This window comes from Dermacentor andersoni, chromosome 2, assembly GCF_023375885.2.
Source record: "Dermacentor andersoni chromosome 2, qqDerAnde1_hic_scaffold, whole genome shotgun sequence".
NCBI classification, from domain to species: Eukaryota; Metazoa; Arthropoda; class Arachnida; order Ixodida; family Ixodidae; genus Dermacentor; species Dermacentor andersoni.
This window is the reverse complement of record NC_092815.1, coordinates 144,388,032-144,408,554: the sequence shown is the minus strand read 5'-3', so window position 1 is coordinate 144,408,554 and position 20,523 is coordinate 144,388,032. Positions and strand designations below refer to the sequence as shown.

General features: G+C 46.6%; 1 protein-coding gene across 1 annotated transcript in view; it reads left to right on the top strand.

Moving 5' to 3' along the window:
• LOC126540958 (uncharacterized) overlaps positions 1–20,523 on the top strand; it is an 81,191-nt gene that overhangs the window by 45,240 nt on the left and 15,428 nt on the right. Inside the window, exons 2-5 of the mRNA XM_050187775.3 lie at positions 11,168–11,345; positions 12,137–12,291; positions 16,256–16,381; positions 18,584–18,799. Of these exons, the coding sequence (XP_050043732.2) occupies positions 11,175–11,345; positions 12,137–12,291; positions 16,256–16,381; positions 18,584–18,799 (668 nt within the window). The 5' untranslated portion in view covers positions 11,168–11,174. The remainder of the gene's footprint in view (positions 1–11,167; positions 11,346–12,136; positions 12,292–16,255; positions 16,382–18,583; positions 18,800–20,523) is intronic.

The window sequence follows — 20,523 nt, the reverse complement described above, 5'->3', positions numbered from 1 at the left end:
AAAACGAATTCTTCTTTTACATGTATTTAGATAGGAGCAGCCGAGCTAAATCTTCATCTTAATTAAAGCACGATAGCGGCGCGCGCAGTCAGCAAACCTCGAGATCTGAGCTGCGGGTCGAGCGTGTCGGCTTTTACACATGACTCGTCGACGGTTCGAGCGCAGTCGATGATGCCCGCGTTCCTTCCAGGAAATACCCCACAATTCGCTGGATCTGGGCGGAGCTTACGCGCCGCTCGCTCGTTCGCATGCATGTATACCGTGTGGCCCGAATCGTCGTATGCCGCAAGCCGAAGCATGCAGCGTCGCACGTTCGGATCGGACGCCGGATCGTGCCGTGTGGGTCCTGCTTAACTCGTCCAATGTTCCAATTATATCGCTGGTGCCGCTTGGCTTCCAGAAAGTGCCATAGAATTCGCGTGGCGCGTACCATCAGATTACAAAATAATCGCAAACAGTGACAAGCGAAACAAGCCCGTACGAGACCAAACCGAGGGAACCAAACAAGCGCGAGTGAGAGCTGACGCGAGCAGACAATAGTACGAAACGCGTGGTCCGGCTGAGACCAGATAGGAGTTCTCATCGAGCGGCCGGGCGGCTCCGCATAAAACCCCCTTTCCCGCGCGCACGTCACTGAAGGGGCCGCTATGGGACCGCTTTCATTGGTCTCCGCCGTCTGAGCTCGCGTCATTCATCTGCCGCTCCGCGTTCGCTCTTTCATCTTTCGCTGTTGTGCTTATTAGCTTGGTTACGCCACCACCGCCGCCGACGCCGACGCTCGTCGCAGGAACGTTCGGGCCATTAAGAGCTGCATTCTAAAATGTCTAGGGACTTCAATCCGACACGCGTGTACTAGAACACCGCAGGAGCAGTTTCAGAGCAACTTTAAATCTTACGATCGCAGTCAGTACTGCTCCTTTTGGATGGAACCGCCTTTTATTTTCGTGTTTGACGAGAAACGAAGCACCCCTCTCTTCTGTGTGTAGCGCTTAAACAGAACAACTCTGTTAGTATTCCAAAGTCTGAGAATTCCAATTACGATGAAAAAAAGTGGGTGATGTACAAACAAGCTCACTGTCACCAATGATCAGCGATGCCATTTTCGGGGAATATTAAAATCTCTGAAAGGCCAAATCCAGCTATGGATTCACATTCTCAATGAGAAAAGAAAGAGAAAAATCTACTTTTTCTCAGTTTTTGGCTTCTTTCAAGAAGGAGTTGGGTCAACTGGCTATGAAGCTAAGACTATTTTTGTAGGGGAAATGAAATTTTGGCGCCCATTTGAGATACTTCTAGGGCCAGTTCCGCATGCCATATGAGTGATTTATTCTTCATGAAATATAGTATTTTCGGGCAGCAATATTGAAAAACGCCTTTCTGAAGAGTATTACCTTCAGTACTGGGAAATTACTCCAGTTCTCGATATTCCGACAACAGCGAGTGCATGAGAGAACTAAATGTGGAGGCGCGGAATAAAATCAAAATCGTAAGCAGCGTAGAGCTCCCTTCCAATAAGCAAAGCACGTATACACTGAAAGAACATCTAATGGATTTGCTATAGGTTCGAACAGTTCGCAAATCTGATCATTTATTTCTTCTTCTCAAATGTTGACGTAAGGAAACAATGTACCAACACATGCGTGACGGCGGTGCGATCAGCCTTGACCTGCGTAGTCTCCTGATCACTTTTTTTTTCTCTTTAGCGTTCAATTCCGTCCTCGTATCATGCACTACGTCGCAAGCAAACGGGGCTAGAGGTACGCTCTCTTCACGCGTCATTTATGCGCCCGCGGTGACACGACGAAGCCCCGACAGAGCGTGCGCACGGACCACCGTATCGGCACGTGGGTGGAGCAGGACGACGTGACCCCGGGCGCAGGCGTGGTCTCACTCAAATTGCGTGCAGCACTTTACCTACACAACTGGACTAGCGGTACGCAGCGAGGAAAACTCTTAAGCCTAAATCGCGCTGCTCCCGCGAGGGCCTCGCGAAAGTGCATCGTCGTTCGTCTTCCTTCATTGCTCTTTCCGGTTTCTGAGTGGCCGAGCTTTTTCGACAAGTTTATTTTCTCTAAGGCGACCCACCTTTTGCTGTTCCTTTCGCTAATAGACATTTTAACGCCTCCAGTACTATCTTGCCTTTCTTTTTCTTCCTCTGTCGGCCTAGTTTCCTCTTGAGGCCTCTTTTTCTAACTGGTAATCTTATCTGTGTTCTTTAGCTGATGCAACAAAATATCCCGACCCTGGTTACCAATTCGTGCAACGCTAACTACTCTCCCAATAAGGTTCGTTTGAGCTATCTAACAACATTTGTCACTCCCACCCAGTATTCTGATCCTGACTGTTTTCAATTTTGTTAGTGCTCCTCCGTTGAGGTTTTGCTAAGACAAAAGGAAAGCACGCCGTCGTTCCTACTCCCTTGTGTGAACTCTTCAATTGAAAAACTTAAATGCTGCTGCTCTTTTCCAAAACAGCGTGTACTCAATGCTGAAGTGTCAGTGGTAGGGCCTTAAGAAAGGCACGGTCCACCAATATAAGTCTGTCAGTGTTTTCTACCTGTTTCCCCGCAGTCGTCCAGAAATTTCAAAAAAAGAAAGAAACAATAGGTATAAACGACCTCATGCGCTCTTTTTCGAGCGAAACTGATTGCCTTATGACATGCTGCATTTTCTACTGGGTACGCTGTCCATAATAACCGTAACCCTTTGTTTGACCATAATAACGTGTAAAATGAAGCCCTGCCTAAATCAGACAAGGGCTATGGCTCCAGTGCACAGCAGACGACGGTATGCACAAAACGTACATAGGACAAATTCAAGACCCGGGGAACTAATCTGTTGTCCATGAAGTACTTAAAAACAATGCTTCGGTAATTTTGAGACTGAGAAATGACCGCCTTGTAAGAGCGAGACCAAACTCATAACTATAAGTTCTAACACGTCCTTCCTAACGTCTAATTTACAGATGCGACGCTACAACGCATTTGGGAAGGCAAATATCTCTCTCACACAGGAAAAAACAAGTGAACAATCAAGGGGGGGAGGGGGGGGGATTTTCTGCAAAAGAGCTAACCTCAAAAGAGCTCTGTTTGCTTCGTTATATTAGTCATACTTGGGTTGTCCTTGAGCACTTCCAGCCGCCGGCTTCTTTCTGACGTTCTGCTGGGCTCCGAACAATCGCCCCCCTTAGCAGCACCTCAGTGAGGCGCAAGTTGCTAGCGTTCAGTCGTCACGGCGTTGGTCCACAGACTATCTGAATGCTAAGTATTTGTAATCAACCATGCATTAGGTAACCGTTCACGCAGATGGTATGCTACATAAAAAGGCATGTCTTCGTTTCGTTGTTTCTTTGCTTTGCAAGCATGCAACGTGACCTTCTCATTCCAAAGCCCACAATGTAGCCACAATACGAGCGCTTTGTCGTGTTCGCACCGCACTATTACCTATTCTCCTGGAGCGGATTCACGTTGCGGCCTATGGGGAAAAAAAGAGAGACAGACAACGAACCCAGCCAGCGTTCCTACTAATCGATTGGCTATTTGCAAAATTGAAAGTATGCGTATCGTATCGAACGCTTTTCCTCGCACACTTCCCTTCAATCATCGAAAAACGAACCGTCTGCATAACGAGCCTTACCTGCGTTAGCTCTCCCTTGTCCGGAGGCATTAGGTCACGCTTGTGCACAATGGACCATAACCTCGCGCGTCCTAATTTGCGTAACCTGATTACAGAAACGATTAATCCAGCTTGACCTCTTTCACTTGCTCTTTACTTTTTTTTTTTTTTGCTTCGAATAACGATCGTCAGGGCGTGCCTCGTCTTCCCGATTGTGCCACTCAGTTTTAACGCAGTCTCATTTCAGCTGACCTTCTCTCTGAAAGTAATGAAAGAAACTGAAAATGATTGTTGGTGATGTTAGGCACGGTAAAAATAGTCGCTTGCGCGAATGAATATTTCTGTAGGACCAGGAAAGAATACTTCGCATAATTGCTTTCAGGCCTATAACTGACCTAAAACGTTCTTTTATTTCTGAGAAACGACATGCGCTTACTTGCCTACGCACTCTAGAGCCACTACCTTCGTGAACAATACTTTCCTCTCCGCCTCGCTCATACTTGTTCACTAAATGCTGTGGAGCAGGAGAAAACGAAACGCGTCGCAGGACCATAAAACGCTTGCTTTCTATGTGGGAAAACTGTGGCCGTTATGAGGGGGCCAGAAGCACGTTCCCGGTCGAGAACAGTCGTGCATGGTAGGATTCGCGTAAGCTAATTTTTCGCAGGAGCTGCAGGGAAAGTGCGCCATCGTCCTTTTTATTTGCTTCGTTTACGCGTTTTACATTTGGTGCAACGGAGGTGTGAGCGCCATATCGGATGATAACAAAAAAAAAACGAAAAAAAATGCATGTCGTTTTAGAAAGACGGCGGGTAGAATTAAATGAAGAAAGAAAGTATCTACAAAAATAAAAATGGCAGTGCCTGGTTTTTTTTTTAGGGCCGAGCGGGCTGCCAGATGTATAAATGTGCCGAAGCGAATACCAGAGCGAAGCTTGTGTCATCTGCAGAAAAAAAAAAAATCCGCAGATGACTCGGCAAATAACTAGTATTCACTCAGACACCACAGGTAATTAACGTCTACCTTATAGGGCACTTGGGCTTAAAAAGAATGGGAACGATAACTTGTCAGCGATTGAGATATGCAAAAGACGTTTGTGGTATTGGTGGAAAAAAGCATGGAAAAGATAGGATTGGAATCTTCAGAGGCACACGTAAATTTACTAGTTAAGGGAGGTAATTAGAAAGCTAGTTACGATGTGGTAGCAGGTAAATATCTTAGAAATGCTACGTGAATATTTGTCGTCGCTCCAACATTTAAGCAGAATGCCAATAAAGCTATCATAATCAGCTCTAGATTCTCGTATTTTTTCCTCGGTGATACGAAAACGCTTCACCTATAATCGTCCCGTATTCTACCGAGTTTACGTCTATTTTTGGCCTGTTCTTGCAGTGCGACTTCTTGCTAATTTAGGTGCTTTCATTTGAGAAACGGGAAGATACCAATTCGTAGGGAACGGTTACCTCGCAAAATAGTCAGTCATTCCCTGCTGCAGCCTTAAAAAAATGTGCAAGTGTTATTCACCTTTAGCGTGTGACAAAAGACGTCTTGTTAGAAAATGGGTTGTAGAAGCTCATCATGCATGTCTTCGAAACTTCGACGTAAAGCCTTCTGATAAGCTATAATCATTGCTATAGAAAAGAAGCAGGTCACTGACCATAGCCGAATGAAGTTGGTTAAAAATTGTAAATACGGGATCCCTACTGATGCCGCGAAGTAGTTTTGTTCTGAATGTGTGGTCAGTAACTTGCTTCTTTCCTTACAGAAGAACTTCACGTACGCATTTCATAGAAAAGGGGTATGCCATGTTCGGAGACTGGTGACATTCAGAATAACAACCACACTGACGATGACTGCCTAGCTTGCAATCTTCTTTACACGCATCTTTCCTGAACCATATTGTGGCGGGCTGCTGTGCCCGTCGACAAAGACGATGAGAATGGTTTTGGTTGGTGCGCTGTGCTCGTGGTAGCCTTAGCAGGGCTATGCCATCTTGCCAGTGTTTCTCAATGTTTGCTCGTAAGTATAATATAGCCCGTAACATTTCTGGCGGAGGTGCGGGGTTATATCCTTTTTTTTTTATTATTTTTATTCCTAGATTTGACTGCCTCAGAACCGCTACAAGCGATCGAAGAAACGTAGGAGGCACTGTTAAAGGCACGGAGCCTGGAAGATCAGCGAAGTCTGGTGGACCAGGCCCGGGCTGCGGCATTATCCAACGGCTTCCTCGACTAAGAGAGACGCCCACCTAGAGCGAAGAAAGAACACTTTCTCGCTGTTTATCACAATAAACGTTCATTCCTTCTCCTCCTCCTCGACGTGACTGTAAAGAACAATGAAGAAGTTAGCATGATGAAAAGCGCGCGTTGTCTTAGGCTTCGTCATAGTGTAGAATAACTTGCAGCTCTTTATTGCGCAGTGCAATTCGCGTACCTAGTCCAGAACAACGGAAAAACTTTGGTACTTAGAAAGCGAAGCTTTCCTTGCTTAACCCAACCCCGTTTCGCGTCACCCGGTCGGACGGTCAGTCGGTTGGTCAGTCACTAACCATATATACGGTATTAATTCAAATACCATTACTACCACTGTCCGACCAGCACACACCTATCCAACTTAAAATGTGGGCCGATTATTCCGAAGGCTTCGCAATCTGAAAATGTGGGCCATTTGCGTAGGTACGTGCCTCTAGGTATGTGACACTCCTCCGTGAATCTCTTTGGCACCATATTGGGTATATAAAACTGGGATACAGCGAGCACGTCCCCTCCCCCTCCCTTTGAACTTCTGTGCAGCAAGGACACCTGACATAAAACAGCGTGCCAAAACACCCGCCTGCTCCGCCCTCCCCCTTCCCCTGCTCCCCTTCTTCCCCGAAAGAAATGCCTGGCTACTCCACTGCTGTGCTGTTTCCGGGCATAGATTTCGTGATTTCTTTTGCCACTATTTTACGTCGAAAGATAAAGAAATCTGCAATAGAAGAAGAAAGCTTGCAGCAATCGTTAGATTTTTCTTTTTTCTCCCTATCTCTCATTCGCGGGTGCGCGTTTCTTTTTATGTTCTTGCACTGCAAAAAAAAAGAAACTCTCCCTAACTCACGATTGTTATCAAAAGTAAAAATGCAATTAGCGCGAGACACAGGCACTGCGTATTGCGTCACTTAGTCAGGTTGAAATCGTGATAACCGCAAGCAGACAGCCATGCAGGCTTGTAATCATAATGAGGACATTCGTGTTCCGCACCACATTTAGCAGTTTGTTCTGCCTTCTGCCAGAAATCAAAGAAAAGAAGCGGCGCTAGACAAAAACGTGCGACCCGCCATCACGCGAATTAACAGAGCGCGAAGCGCCGCAAGAGTGGACGCGACGCTCACCGCGACGCATGCACGCTTGTTGGTTGCCGTTAGCGCGGATTTAGCTATACGGTGTTCACTGGTCAGTCGGGTGAGTGAGCCCCGCTGTTTCACTCTCGTAAAACTCTGTCTCTACACAATGAGTTCGGACTCGAGGATAAATCAGCATTTCGGTCCACGTATATGGCTTCATGTGACGCTTATAATCAAAAGCAATGCATGACTGGTATTGACTGAAGTCTCGTTCAATGCGTGACACTTTTTTTGCTTGACGAGGAACGCCTTCAGTCTGACAATAGCTGCTAGCAATGAATTTTCAATACTTCGCTGCAGTATCTTCTGCGGATCGTTGACTTGAGGGTGCTCCTTCGGCCTTATTCACGTTGCACCCGGTCTGCCGGATATATACCAACTAACGCTATAGCCAAGTGGTCCAACGAAAAAAAAAGAATAAAAATACACGGTGGAAGATCCGATCTCAGGAATTGCGTTGCTCGGTCGTAAGACCTCTGACGACCACACACGGTAGGTCATATATTTTTATCCTGCACCGTGTTTTTTACATCTTTCTTTTTTTCTCTTGTAGATCAGCTGGGCTAACGTCCACAGGGACACACGGTATAAAAGGGCGTGTAGACGCGTGATTTCTTTTTTCGCCGACAAGCTTTACTGTTGATGCCGCATGGGAGGCCACCTTAAACGGTGGTCTGCTATGTAGGTATCCGTAACCTCTGCGGTTGGACCTGTGAATGCAGCTCCCACGGGCGATTGACGGTACATAGGGTTTGCATTGAAACCATTGGGCACATCAGGCCGCCCGTTTATAACCGACACTACTACACTGGAAACACAGCAGAGAGACAGGTCACGATTCGTTCATTCGTTTAGTTATTTGGTTAGCATGCGTAACGCTTCGACAGCAATAGATGAAGAATGCAACGTCAGAACTCAATTGTTGAGGTGAACCGCAGCACCCAAGATGCTAGTTTAGAAAAGATATAAGCGTAATATTACGCGCCCTATCTGTGTCGGTTTGGCATCATGACGTCTTCCGGTGAGATCGCCTTGCTACAAAGTGTCTACACTCATGTTAATGGAGGAGAAGAAGTCCTAGAGCGGAAAAAATGTTCCGAAGAAGTATTGGTGGTGGCACAAAGAGAAATCGGGGCCGCTACTGTATCTTCATTTGTGTATTACACTTAATAACTCAATAAAAATGAGTCTGATTCAACAAAAAGGAAGTGTCCTTCTTATAAGGACACTATAGCCGCACATGGTGAGCGTCAGTTCTACGGAACAACGGTCAGTGTGTGTTGAGGAGCAGCAGCCTCGAGTAAATGAACGCGTCGTAGCACTGAATGACGAAGGGTCCAGTTTGGCCTTTATGCAAAGGAACATTGTGTGGCCCTGAAAAACGGTCGTTGAGCGACCGACGGAGACTAGATGTCCGGAAGGCCGTTGCGTTGGCTGACGCTCTGCTGTGCCGGTGACTGGAGGCACGCGCGCGACCCCGAGGACGATATTCTGAACCGCCCCGCATCGTTATTGTGCTTCACGGCGTGCCGGCATAGAAGCATAGAGTTTCCTGCAAAAATTACCGTGGAATAGCTCTGGCGCTAATCTCTGCTGCAGCTGCAGATTATGGTAGATCAGCCAGCATCGCAATAATGGAGGAGTACCGGAATTTTCCACAACTTGCTTTCTGGCTTTAGTTGGCGTTCCGACTTTGCATATTGAGGAGTTTCGACAACACTTGGCGTTGTAATTGCAACGATTCGCAACGATTAACCATGTGCACACAGTATCATCGCATTGCTGTGCTTAGGAAACTATCTGCTGTTGCAAGTTTAATATGTAAAACGCAATCAATAGCGTCATTACAGCGTTTGAAGCCACAAGCAACAAGACTAGACAACTTGATGTAGTAGTCATCATTCGCATAGGATCTTAAGCACAGCAGTGCGATATTTACTTGTAGTAATATCATAGACGCTTTTCACCGTGTTCCCGTGGACACCGCCACGTTTGATCACGCGTCACCACGTTTGATCACGTGGTGACGCGTCAATTGCTTTCCTCAGCCGGCCTTCACTGCCTCTGTTTACAACGGCAGCGCAGAACGCTGGCGCATCGCAGCAAACCGACGTTTCAGCATTTATCGTCGAGAATGACTGCGTTAACGATAACGACACGAAACATTAGCTGAAGCTTCAGAAAACATGTAAATGTCATATATCTATCATTCCGGTCTCATCACACCTTGGCCAAGTGCTACGAGAACTGCCGTGTGGTGCGCGCACAAGAAGACAGGGCTCGAAATTGTTTTCCAGGAAAGGGTGGTACGTACTTTCAGCCACTCTTCTCGGTCAAGATCATTGTCATTCGCTCATCGCATTTTCTTCATTTATTGCGAACGGCTTGGAAGCTAAATGTTGCCATGTTTTCGGTTCAGTAACGTTTCTACTAGGATGTCATGAAATTATTCATTTTCTACGTAATCATTCGTGAGTGCAATAATTGCGGTAGATTTGTTTATGCCACGATCCGAGCTTAAAACATCTATGTTTTTGAAGCTCTGTAGCAGCTTGCAGAAACGACCTAATATCCTTCATCACTCACTCATGGTGTGACTCGTGACCAAGGGTTCGGCTTCTAGCATTCGTACATGACCTATGAAACAACTTATTTTTCAGCATACTCTCTAATGAGTGCACTCATATCTTAAACGTGACTGTGAGCCTCTGTGAGTTTCAGTGCCAGAGTTCCCTCTAGTAATTTAAGTAGGAAAGCTCTATTGGGCCAAGTGCTTGCTCCCGCATGCAAATGAGACGCGCTGCTCTTTCAGTGTGACCACTCGTTGCCGCTTCGCATCATGTTTGTGCTCGTCGCGCACCTCGTTGCACATGGTCTTATTTCGGGACAGCCGACTCTGACGTAGCCTGCGTTCTGCAGCTTTTACATCTAAATAAATAAAGAATGGCCACCGAGCGCCATTAGTCCGCTTCTCGTTCATGAAGTAGCAAATTATCGCGTTCTGTACCACGCTTCGCAGCGTGACGGAGGCGCTCTTGTTCCCGTCGGCGCTTCTTTCGAGCCTTCGCCTCTTCCACGCTGCACGCACGCTGTGGTCGCCTTGTCTGCTGCTTGTGTTGTTGTTGAACAAATATACGGCTAACAACTATAATGTGGGATGGGCCAAGAAATCTACTGAATGTTGCAAGTTAAAACTAGAAATTGTCAGGACTGTTATACAGTTAAACATCTGGAAAGGTGATATGACACGTTTAAGAAAAACAGTAAGGATACGTATACTTAATAGCGAAAAAATTAAATGACAAGAAGAGCAATCTCAGTTTAACTGAGCAATCGGTTAGGCATTAAGTAGCTCCCGAATGGCGGGGCAATAGCGCACTGCTGAATCCCGGCGTAGAAGCCCCCAAACGAAAGAAGTATCGCAACTGTTCAGTTCAGGCCAAGTCTTCGAAAGGAAACTTTCTGTTGCCGACTTCTCCATCTTACTTCTTCCCTGCGCAGTAGGTAGTGGGTAATGAGCTTGTGTTTGCTCGGTAACAGAGCAGCAAACTTTTAAAATCCGCATTAAGGAAATTTGTTTTGCCCGAATCATGTGGGCGGTATACTACATCCGTTAGCTCGTGACCTGCGTTGTAGAAATAGTCACGCCATCTCAGGTGAATAATCCCATTGCGGAGCCTTCCTAAATACTTATCAGTGCTGAAAACTGTATCATAAAACTTAAAGTGATATATCTTAATGACATTGTGAAATATCATGAAGTCAGCATAATCATTCCGAATGCCATATCATGCAGGAACGAAGCGGTGTGCACTAGAAAGTAGATTTACCAGCAAGATTTGTGTGAACACTTTTCTTTGCGTAATATCGTGGGACTTTTAATTATCTGTTTAAATGTCAACTATTATTTCTTTACATATTCTTAATTGTCTTTACTGGCTTTCCAATCGCTCCCGACCCTCTTTCCCCCGACACAGTAAATTTGCTGGCTTCTTGTCCCATGTTTCACGCCGATTCACACAGTGCGTGGAGTTTGCGTGGAGTTTCATTTTATGAAAGCATTAGCTTAAATGTAATCCCACGCTTATCCAACTATACTTGCAAAGAAATCATTTCATTACCCGAGTGTAGAAATTTCGAACCACACTTATCGGTGTCTTTCCAAACGCAGCGCTACAATGGAAGTCGAGGTGAAGTCCAACCACAGTCCAGTCGCGGGCAAGGCCAGCCGCAAGAAGCGACCTACGCGGAAGACCGCCCGCAAGTCCATCGTGTCAGCCACGGAGGAACACCAGGACGAGGCGACTCCGCCACGCAGCGACCAGACGCCAGACTCGCAGAGCAGCAGGGTAATGGGCCCGTCTATATTTACTTGCAACGCACGGCCATTCCAAAGTTACAGATTTCCTTCATTTCACCCTGTACACACTCCAGTTTAGCGCAGAAGGGGTGGTTCGGTTTTGTAACGTTGAGCAGAAAATTTAACTTGCCAACCGTTAACTTTTGAAACACATCTACACCCTTGTATACGTCTGCGTCGGTGCCGGGCCCTAGAGCATTCGTCACTTTCTCGACAATTCGAAACGTTTTCTGCGAGCAGAGGAATTCGGGTGGCGACCTACAAGGTTTGCACATATTTAATTTACAGTGAACGCAGGTTGAAGATGCACTTGTAAATTACGTGGCCTCATTTTAACGAGCCCGTATAATCACGCAATTTCATATTGTCTCTTAGCGAGCGACCGCGTACGGCATAAAAGCGTTTGGGGTTTGTGAACATTTCACGGCAGACAGAGGAATCGTGGACCGGGCTGAAATTTTACACATGTGCAGAATAACTAATTACTATGCGCGATAAAGCTAGGTGTATGCTTACGTTGAAAGTTCAGTGTCGATCGTCTCAGGCCCATGAGCAATGCCGGCCGTTATAGCGTAAATTATTGCCAGTCGTTGCTGGGCCAGCTGGTTCATACTTATTAGGCGGTGTAGTTACAAGCGGAACAAACTGAAGTAAGACGAGGAGAGGAAAGGGCGCTCATTTTCTATCCTAGTCTTACTCGAAGTTATTTCGTGTCCTATTACGCCGCAATACCAGAGGTGAAGCTGAACGGATTCCTGCACTCGTCCCTACCGTATATAGGGTAAGCAGCATGGCGACAGCGGAGCTCCCCTGCAGCCACCACGCAACAAGGCAGCCTCGCTGATGCAGCAGCACCGGTCCGTGTGGCGCAACGAGTTCCAGAAGCTGCACGACGCCGAGGAGAGGCTCAAGAACGACATCGTCGATAAGCTCAGGTAGGCGCGACGCCGTTGCGCAGAGTGACGACATGTTTATTTGGCTCTTGCCCCGTTTTCGTGGCAGTCGTGCTTTCAGCGCCAATACAGAGGCGCCGACGCAAAGGGCACGCGCATTCGCGCGACCGAGTTGCGGGGCATGTTCGTAGCGGAACGCCGTGCTCTCGTGCGGGCCTGAAGATTTTAGAAGCTGTAGTGGGGCGCTCGGGAAAGACAGGCCTCCTCCTGTTTGGCCACCCCTTCGCTTTGTGGCGCCTTGCGGGAGAGGGTGCCGGCGGGCGGCGAGAGAAGAGGATCGCAGTCGCCTTCCACATTGGCGCTCACGCCGCTGGAAACAGCACACATGTGACCGATTGGCGTTTATGTTGAGCTGTATAGGCTACAGCTACATAGATGCTGATTAACGGCTCTATTCTCTACGGAATTACGCAATGAAGCAACCAGCGCCTGCTAAACATCGTCATAGCAACAACTACATGCCTCCGAGCACATCATTACAATAATAAGACATGTTCGGCGTTCGCTTACGTTACAATCGTCGTCGATATTTGTTTGATTTTTCTTGTTCTTTTTCATTGTTGGCACAACGGAAGCCTCGGCCTGGCGCCAGAATCTTGACAAGGGCGCGTGTGTCTGAGGAAGACGACTCCTCTTGCCGAAAAGTCGACTCAAAGCAGAAGCATCCCTCGCTCGCTTGTTGGTGATCAATCTGCATTAGTCATACGAGTTTAAGGACCCGACAACAATATTTCTACGTTGCAAATTATTCATATTAGACATCAGACAATGCTGCCTTGAAGACCAGAGCCAAATAGTACTCTCTCCCATGCAGCGGAAAGCGTGTAATGTCGCTGTGAAGATAGTATGCTTTCCTGCGGTCTACCTCGCTATATTTCTCTTTCTTCCTTCCTCTTTTCTTAACTCATCCACTCTTTTACTCCTTTTGATCAGCGGAAGGGAGTGTAAAAAATTCTTCTCTCCTCGAGAGAAAAGAAAAACACAGTTTATCCCGAAAGGCTATCCATCGATTACGATAGCAAATCAGCAGACAACCATAATAAGTAAGGATAGTAGCTTTGTTGGCAGGATAAACTTGTAAACACTTGCTACTAACTAAATTAACAGGCGTGCTGTCAGCGCCCACAGACGAACATGCAAACATCACACTCGATGACTGCGGATACCCGCTGTCAAAACGCTGGAATGAGGAAGCGCGGCAGCAGCAGCGAGCGAAGTTACCTCCGTGCTGTCTATCACTTGAACGCAAACTCAGTGCTCGGCGACAACATAACACACGCAAAGCTACGACCCCGTCTGCCCACGTATACTCTGACCCAAAAGCAGATCGCTTTCAAGATAAAGGCTGCCCGACCGCCCACGGCTGCGCCAATGTACTTGCTCCATCTCCCGGTTCAGAAGACGGCGTGCTTCCTTCCCGCTTTCTTCACTTGCGCACGCGAGATTGAGCAGCGATTGTCGGATCACCCTCGAACGCTTTCACTCGCACATACAGCACACTTCGCGTGGTGACGGTGTTATCGCCCTTGGACTTTATACGGAACATCACGGCCACGGCAAAAATACCTCTGGAGGGTACAAGTGTTATCTCAATAAAAATGGGCTTGTTCGTGATGCAAAAATAGATGTAGACTATAGGGAAGGGACATACAGGAGTGGACACACAATGCGGTGGTTATGGCAAATTTATTGCAAGAAGGGGCCCACCGCTATATGCACATCCGTAAACACCGTCATGCTGAACCTATCATGCGCTCCACAGCACAAGTTGCAGCAGAGCGTGTGCAAACCCACGTGTATTGATAAAACATGCGCATAGCAACATATATGATAAACTTAGCATATCTTACCGCACAAGTTCTTCCGTCGATCGTTATCGAGGGAGTGCTTATACAGGAATATTTTAACTGCGCATTGTACTTGTTTACGCGGCTCTGTGTAGGGCCTTTATAACAGCATTCTTCAGAGCCTGCTATATATATTTTGCCCGGTGCACTTGTTTGATGTAGGTTCGCAGCGGTAGCCATCCATATGGTAGAGGTTGCGGGGGTTGATTGTGAGGCTGTGCGGGAGGAAGTTAGTGGCCTTGCTAAATACATGAGGTATGTTAAATCTTAGATCACACTGAGAGAAAGGAGGACGCTTGTATGTGTGCGACCAGGTAAGTAGGCGAACATGGACAGGTGTGAACAGTGCGCCTGTTTGTGCCTTTTTAATGAGGACTCTGTGGTGAGCTCATGGTGTGTTCCTGCAAGGCCCTTCTGATGCCTACATGGATCCTCGATGGGTTCAAGGTGCCCTGAGCGAGAACACGTAGTGATTTGCAGCCTTGATATTGCTCGCAAGCTGCAATATGTTGTATGCTGAAGCACGAAAAGCAGAGCCCAACATGCGACAGTGTACTTCGGCGAAGTAGCCCGCAGGTCACCCGAATTACAATGAAGCAATTGACAGTGTATTCGCAAATACGCTTTCTTAAATACTGTTTTCTATACTATAGTCGTTTATTGACACATGTTGGTGGAAGCGCGCGCTTCTCGTCATCATGCCCCGATTTCGACACCAGGTGTCACGCCCAGCTCTCACGCAATCCCCCGCTGACAGCCCTTCTTTAAATCTCCTTAAGCTCCAACTACTGTTGCATCCCGTGCATCATCCTGGTTCATTCTCCGATTAGGACGACGTTGCCTTTGAGTGAGCAGTTTCTAGCAGAATAGCTTGTTCTTCACCGTGGACGCGAAGTAGCGCTGCATTGAGCTAACAAGACGTAAGCGAAGAAATATGAACGCCTGTCCTGTCTGTGTCATCATGCTGTGTGCATGTCTTCATACGTCTTCGCTTGCCTTGTGTTAGAGCGCTGCAGTGCAACTTCCCATCCTTTCGCATCATGCTCATGCATGAACGCAGAGGTCCATTTCAGGAGCCACACATTTACTCCATGCCACTAAGTGACAGAAAGAGTGCAATGTGGATTAGCGAGTGAATGAATGTAGCCGATGTTCTCGTTCACACTAACGAGGAGTAAGTCGGCTTGCCATGGTGGTTCCGATGCTTGCCCTGAAAATAGCAAATTTCTGGTTTGTTCTAAGGTTGCATATTGTTATGTTACGTCGCGTTGTGCCGCGCCTGAACTTATCACTAAATAGCCCATAGGCATCGCTTGAGGCGTTGCGCGCTCCCACCACCGGCCAAGCAACTCAATAAAACGCAAGCGGTCGCGTTTAGGCGATTCCAGACAAACACATACCCACACCCAAAGTTCATGAACAAGATCACAGGGGGCAAGGAAAGCGACCTATGTAGGCTCTGTTCACAAACAGGGTTACACACACATGATGTGGGAATGCACCTCGCTGCGTTTTCTCATTCCCCCGTCAGCACTGAAACTGACTGGGCAGCCTGGCTCAGTTCCAAGGACGTCGACTGAAAGCTTGAACTGGTAGACTGGGCGGAGAAGGCCAAGCAGGTCCAGGGCCTTACTTGAGCCCGATCCCTCAGCCACCTCCCCTTTCCCCTTCCCCTTTTCAATAAAGTTTACGACCACCACCAGGAACAAACAAAAGAATACGATCGCGTCTCCGTTTCGTAGTTCATCGGAAATGTTAGCAGTAAAATTGAAAGTTTTACTCCTCAGCCCCTTCATTACTTTGTTCTCTGTTTCAACTTTTGTTGTGAAGCAAGTCTATCGATCTTACAAGATACACCGTTTGTTCAAATATTGGTATTATCACCAATTCAGGGATAATACTACAGACACATTTTATACACTATGCTCAAGGATTTCGCAAGCAAAAACGGCTAGCATTATTATTTTCCATGCACGTACACGATTTCTTGCGCGTGCAGCTCACATAATACGTGAGACACGCCGGAAACGAGAAAGCATGCGTGCGCTGTAGCTCTACAGCGGCAAATGTGCCCAGTGTGGCTCGTTTCGACTTCGCAGGTACATATCTTCGACGGGCATCACTAGTGACGACGAGGCGGGCCAGTGCCTTGAGGACTGGATCGATTACGAACTGGGACGCACTAAGTTCCAGGACAGCTCCGACTCGAGAGTCGAGTGGTTCAGGTGAGCAAGCGATGTCACTTCCTCTCCATTTCAAAATTTCTTGACTTGCACAACAGCGGTCAACGGGTATAATGTCTGGGCGTCTGCATCACGTCCACCGACTCTAGTCTTTACTCGACGACTTTAAATTCTGCGGTCAATCGATTCAATCGGCCGGAGAATCTATAGGCCGGCAAACTCGGCAGATGAACTACAGCGCCAATACAAGCACGTACTAAAGTGCCTAAACAAAATATTTCCAGTATTCGTTCTCGGCAGAAGAAGACAACCTGGAAGCTCCTTAGCTGCGAGTGTTCATGCCATTGCGCAGTTTGCAAACGAGTAACCGAAAACCATAACCAAGTCGACGCTTCCTCCCAGATTAGATTCATTCCACAAGAACAAAACCCGGTACACCATTTTAGAACTCATCCGGAACGCGGAACTCCAGAAATACATTTAGGCCTGACAACACTAACAAAGAGCAAAACGTAAGGCCGTGGGACCGTTGTGGGAAGTAACAGAGTAATCTACAAAGAACCATCAACAGTTGGACTATATAGTGCCCGGATCTAAACTAGTAAACCGCATTAAGGTAATTGCAACGCTGACATCTCGTAGGTTCTATATATTCTCGTTTTCATGGTCAGTTCATGGTGTATTTCTGCAGGAAGTGGGCATTTGGCTCTGATATACATTCGAAAGAACTGTCCAAATTGACTCGATTTTGCATGACGTCTTTTGTCAAATTATGCGGAATATACTCGTACAGAATTCAATTAATGATTTTCTATGCGAATGTCATTCAATGCTGATCGCATTAAGTCTACCTGGAGAACAGCAAGTCGATACCACAGTGTCGTTACATTGTGCATTATCTCTTGTTTTTGCTGTAGGAGGAGTCGTAATTTATACAGGGAAAAGCACCATTCTTATTTTGGACTTAAGAGAAACGCTCCGCAGTGAGGCAATTACTAGGTTTGTGGTCGAGTACTCAGAGCTTTCTTCTTACCAATGTAAAGTTTTTGAAGATTTGTTTCAGTAGCGGGGACCCAAATCAAGTGGGCAGTACCAAAAGTGTGAGACGTAATTATGACTTGAACAACAACTTTAGTTAAAAGAATTAAATTATCTCGATGCATGAATCTAACGAGGGCAGCCACCTCAAGTCTACAATAATTAACGTGCGTGTCCCACGTTAGATCTATAAACCATACACCTAAACTTTTAAAAGCTCATATAAGAAACATCATTGCAATTCAGTGACTGTTACAGCTCGGAACTCATTTCCTGCGAAAGAAGCAGGCTCTCACAGCGGACACAGGTTAATTGCAGCATTTCTGCAACATTACTTATGCAAGCGCTAGGGACCGTTAGCGGCATGTTTTACGAGCCGTGTAGAATGTTTGCCCCCATTATCCTGGTAAAAATGAATTTGGTGTTAAGTTCGTGCTTGGTTTAAATGTGGGGCAGCGCAAGGGTTTACGTTATGTGCAACGGCCAAGCAAAGTCTAAAGTGTGTGGGTTAATTGCGGCCTTTGCCGTAAATTACTTATACAAGCGCTCGGAAGCTTTATGCGCGCGTTTACCGAAGGGCGTAGACCGTTTAGCTGCTGTCCTGGGGGAACAAAATGTTGCAGCATGTCCATACTTAGTATATTAGTATATTATTAGTATACTTAGTATAGTATTACGCCCGAAGTGCGTAATGTGCTCCCAAAATTTAAGTGTGGGATTCATTCATGGCGCTTGCAATAAATTGCTTATTTCAGCGCTCTAAAGCGTTGTACGAGCATTATACGCAAGTTTTCTCGGTGTCCTGGAAAAACTGAATGTAGCACCGTTTGACAGAATGAGAACCGTGTTGCGGGCCATGTGTGGGCACAGTTTAAAGTATGCTTTTCAATTAGGCGATTTAAAAATATTTCTAGAACCATTCGAAAGAGACCACTTCAAAAGAAACATAGCTGCGATTGCGTGTAGTCGATGTGTGTTGTTCTTCTTTGCGTTACGTCGTTCCGTGCCAGAATCAAACGCTGCGAACGAACACGACCGACCAATAGCAAAGCTCACGACACCCGTTCGCAGTAAAGCTTGTCTAATCACACCGGCGACGGTATACGTCGGGGAGGGCTCGGTTATTCAGTGCGCCGTGTTGTGAACAGCGGCACTGAGCGTGGTGTCCGTTCACGCACGGCAGGTGGCCGTTTCGCCCACCACCAGGCGCATCCTGGCCTGCCGGCTCGGCTTCATGGACGACCAGGAAGGCGAGGAAGAGGGTGCGCAGCCCTCGGCGAACAGCGAGGCCCAGATGGTGGCCGACCTGCGGGAAGCCCAGCGGGAGACGCGGCAGCTGACCGCCACGCTGGAGCAGCAGTTCAGGGAGGCCGACGAGGAGGTGGTGCGAGCGTTCGAGTCGTCGCCCCTCAGCAACACAAGGTGGGCCAACACCCAACTTCCTCTGCGAAGTCGTTAGACAAGATCCCTTAGCCACGACACCGCGTACGATAATACAAAACCTGATATCCAGTCTATAAATATGTGATAATTTTGAAGATTTCGAATTACTACATTGTTTACTGTAGTTATTGAGTTATTGCGGCTATCTAATGTGTCTGGCTCTTATATGGTGCCCCTTATTCTACACTGTCTACTACTAATTTTACTACTAATCTAGTACAAAATACACTACTACAAAATCTACTAATTTTTGTTTAACAGCTAGCAAAGCGGTCATTGTGTTCCCTATTAATCCCTGAGCTTTTGTCACATCCTCGTTTTAGACGCTAAAAATATGCAGATACAACGCGCATGTTGCAATCTATGTAAAGCGAAACTTTAGTAAGTGGGTAAATAAAGCTTCACGGCTAATGCCGATGCTTACAATTCTGTTTACTTCCATCCTATGCAAGGTGTAATGTATTGTAATGTTTATGTTTATCCGCCACAAAGTAACGACCTTATTCTCATCCAATATTTATGTTCTAGCACTACATCGCTCCCAAGCTGCGGTGAAGTGCAAACTCCAATTCAGGCGCATGCACAGTGTGAGACGTCCGCGCATCGACGTCACGAGGACGAAGGCCATGTATGATGCTTGTCTTTACGGAAGAATAGCAATGACAGGCGGATACACAGAAAAGTACGACACGTATCAAGTAACACTTACAGATTTTATACCTCTTGTCTCACAGTGGGAGATACCCATTCTGAAGCGTTGGCCAAGAACAGGCACTTTTCAAGTGGCACATACCGGATGGCTAAACAAAAAAATGCAGTAAATCGAAACATTCCGTAAAAATTGACACGTCAGCTCTATGTAGACGACAAAAGACAACGACAACAGTTTTGGCGGACTCCTTCTCGTAATGTGAAAGATCCGAAGACGAAGAAGAAAGCGCTACGCTTTATCTCTTACACAGGTTGTTTCGTAACACGCCTCCTCGTTTCCAGTTTTTCTGCGTGCGACATGACGATATAATTCATCATTCAATTATCAAGTCGGTGTGCTCGCACACACATGTGAGCCGACATTGTATGTTAAGGTTTCGTGTAAGAATGTATTTGCTTTTTGTCATGCAGAACAGAGGTGATCATGTTAGCACTTCAGATAAGCGCGTTCGATCGTGCGTTAGTTCGGTGCATATATAATGTTTGTATATATATCCAAAAATATGTTACCTGAGATACGAGTGACCCAGCCAGCAGCCACGACAAACCAGGAAGTGTAGGCGAACTTAGTATATTTGACTGCATTGCCCAATCTTCTGAAATGTTCCTTGTATCCTGTCTCACATTATATGTCACTTTTTGAGTGCTGATTTCGATCGATTGATCTCTTATTTTTAATAAAACTGTGCTCACATTATGCGCCATGTTCTCGCTCACATGTGACACAGTGTCCCTGTTCTCTGTAACGCGCAAGCCCTGATGAAAGGTTAAGTAAACACCTGGTTAAGTAATATTGCGCAGAAAACCGCAATGACAGCAAGAAGCTAACAGGGCGAATCGGGAGCCGATTTCACGAAGAGTACTGTTTGTCGTTGGCGGACCCACTTCGCTATTATTATGTTCAACATCAACATTGCTTGGCATTTGCTCTTGCGAAAAAGATAATGCGTAAGTACTGTTCTGTGATTACGGGGCCACATTATTTCCAAGGC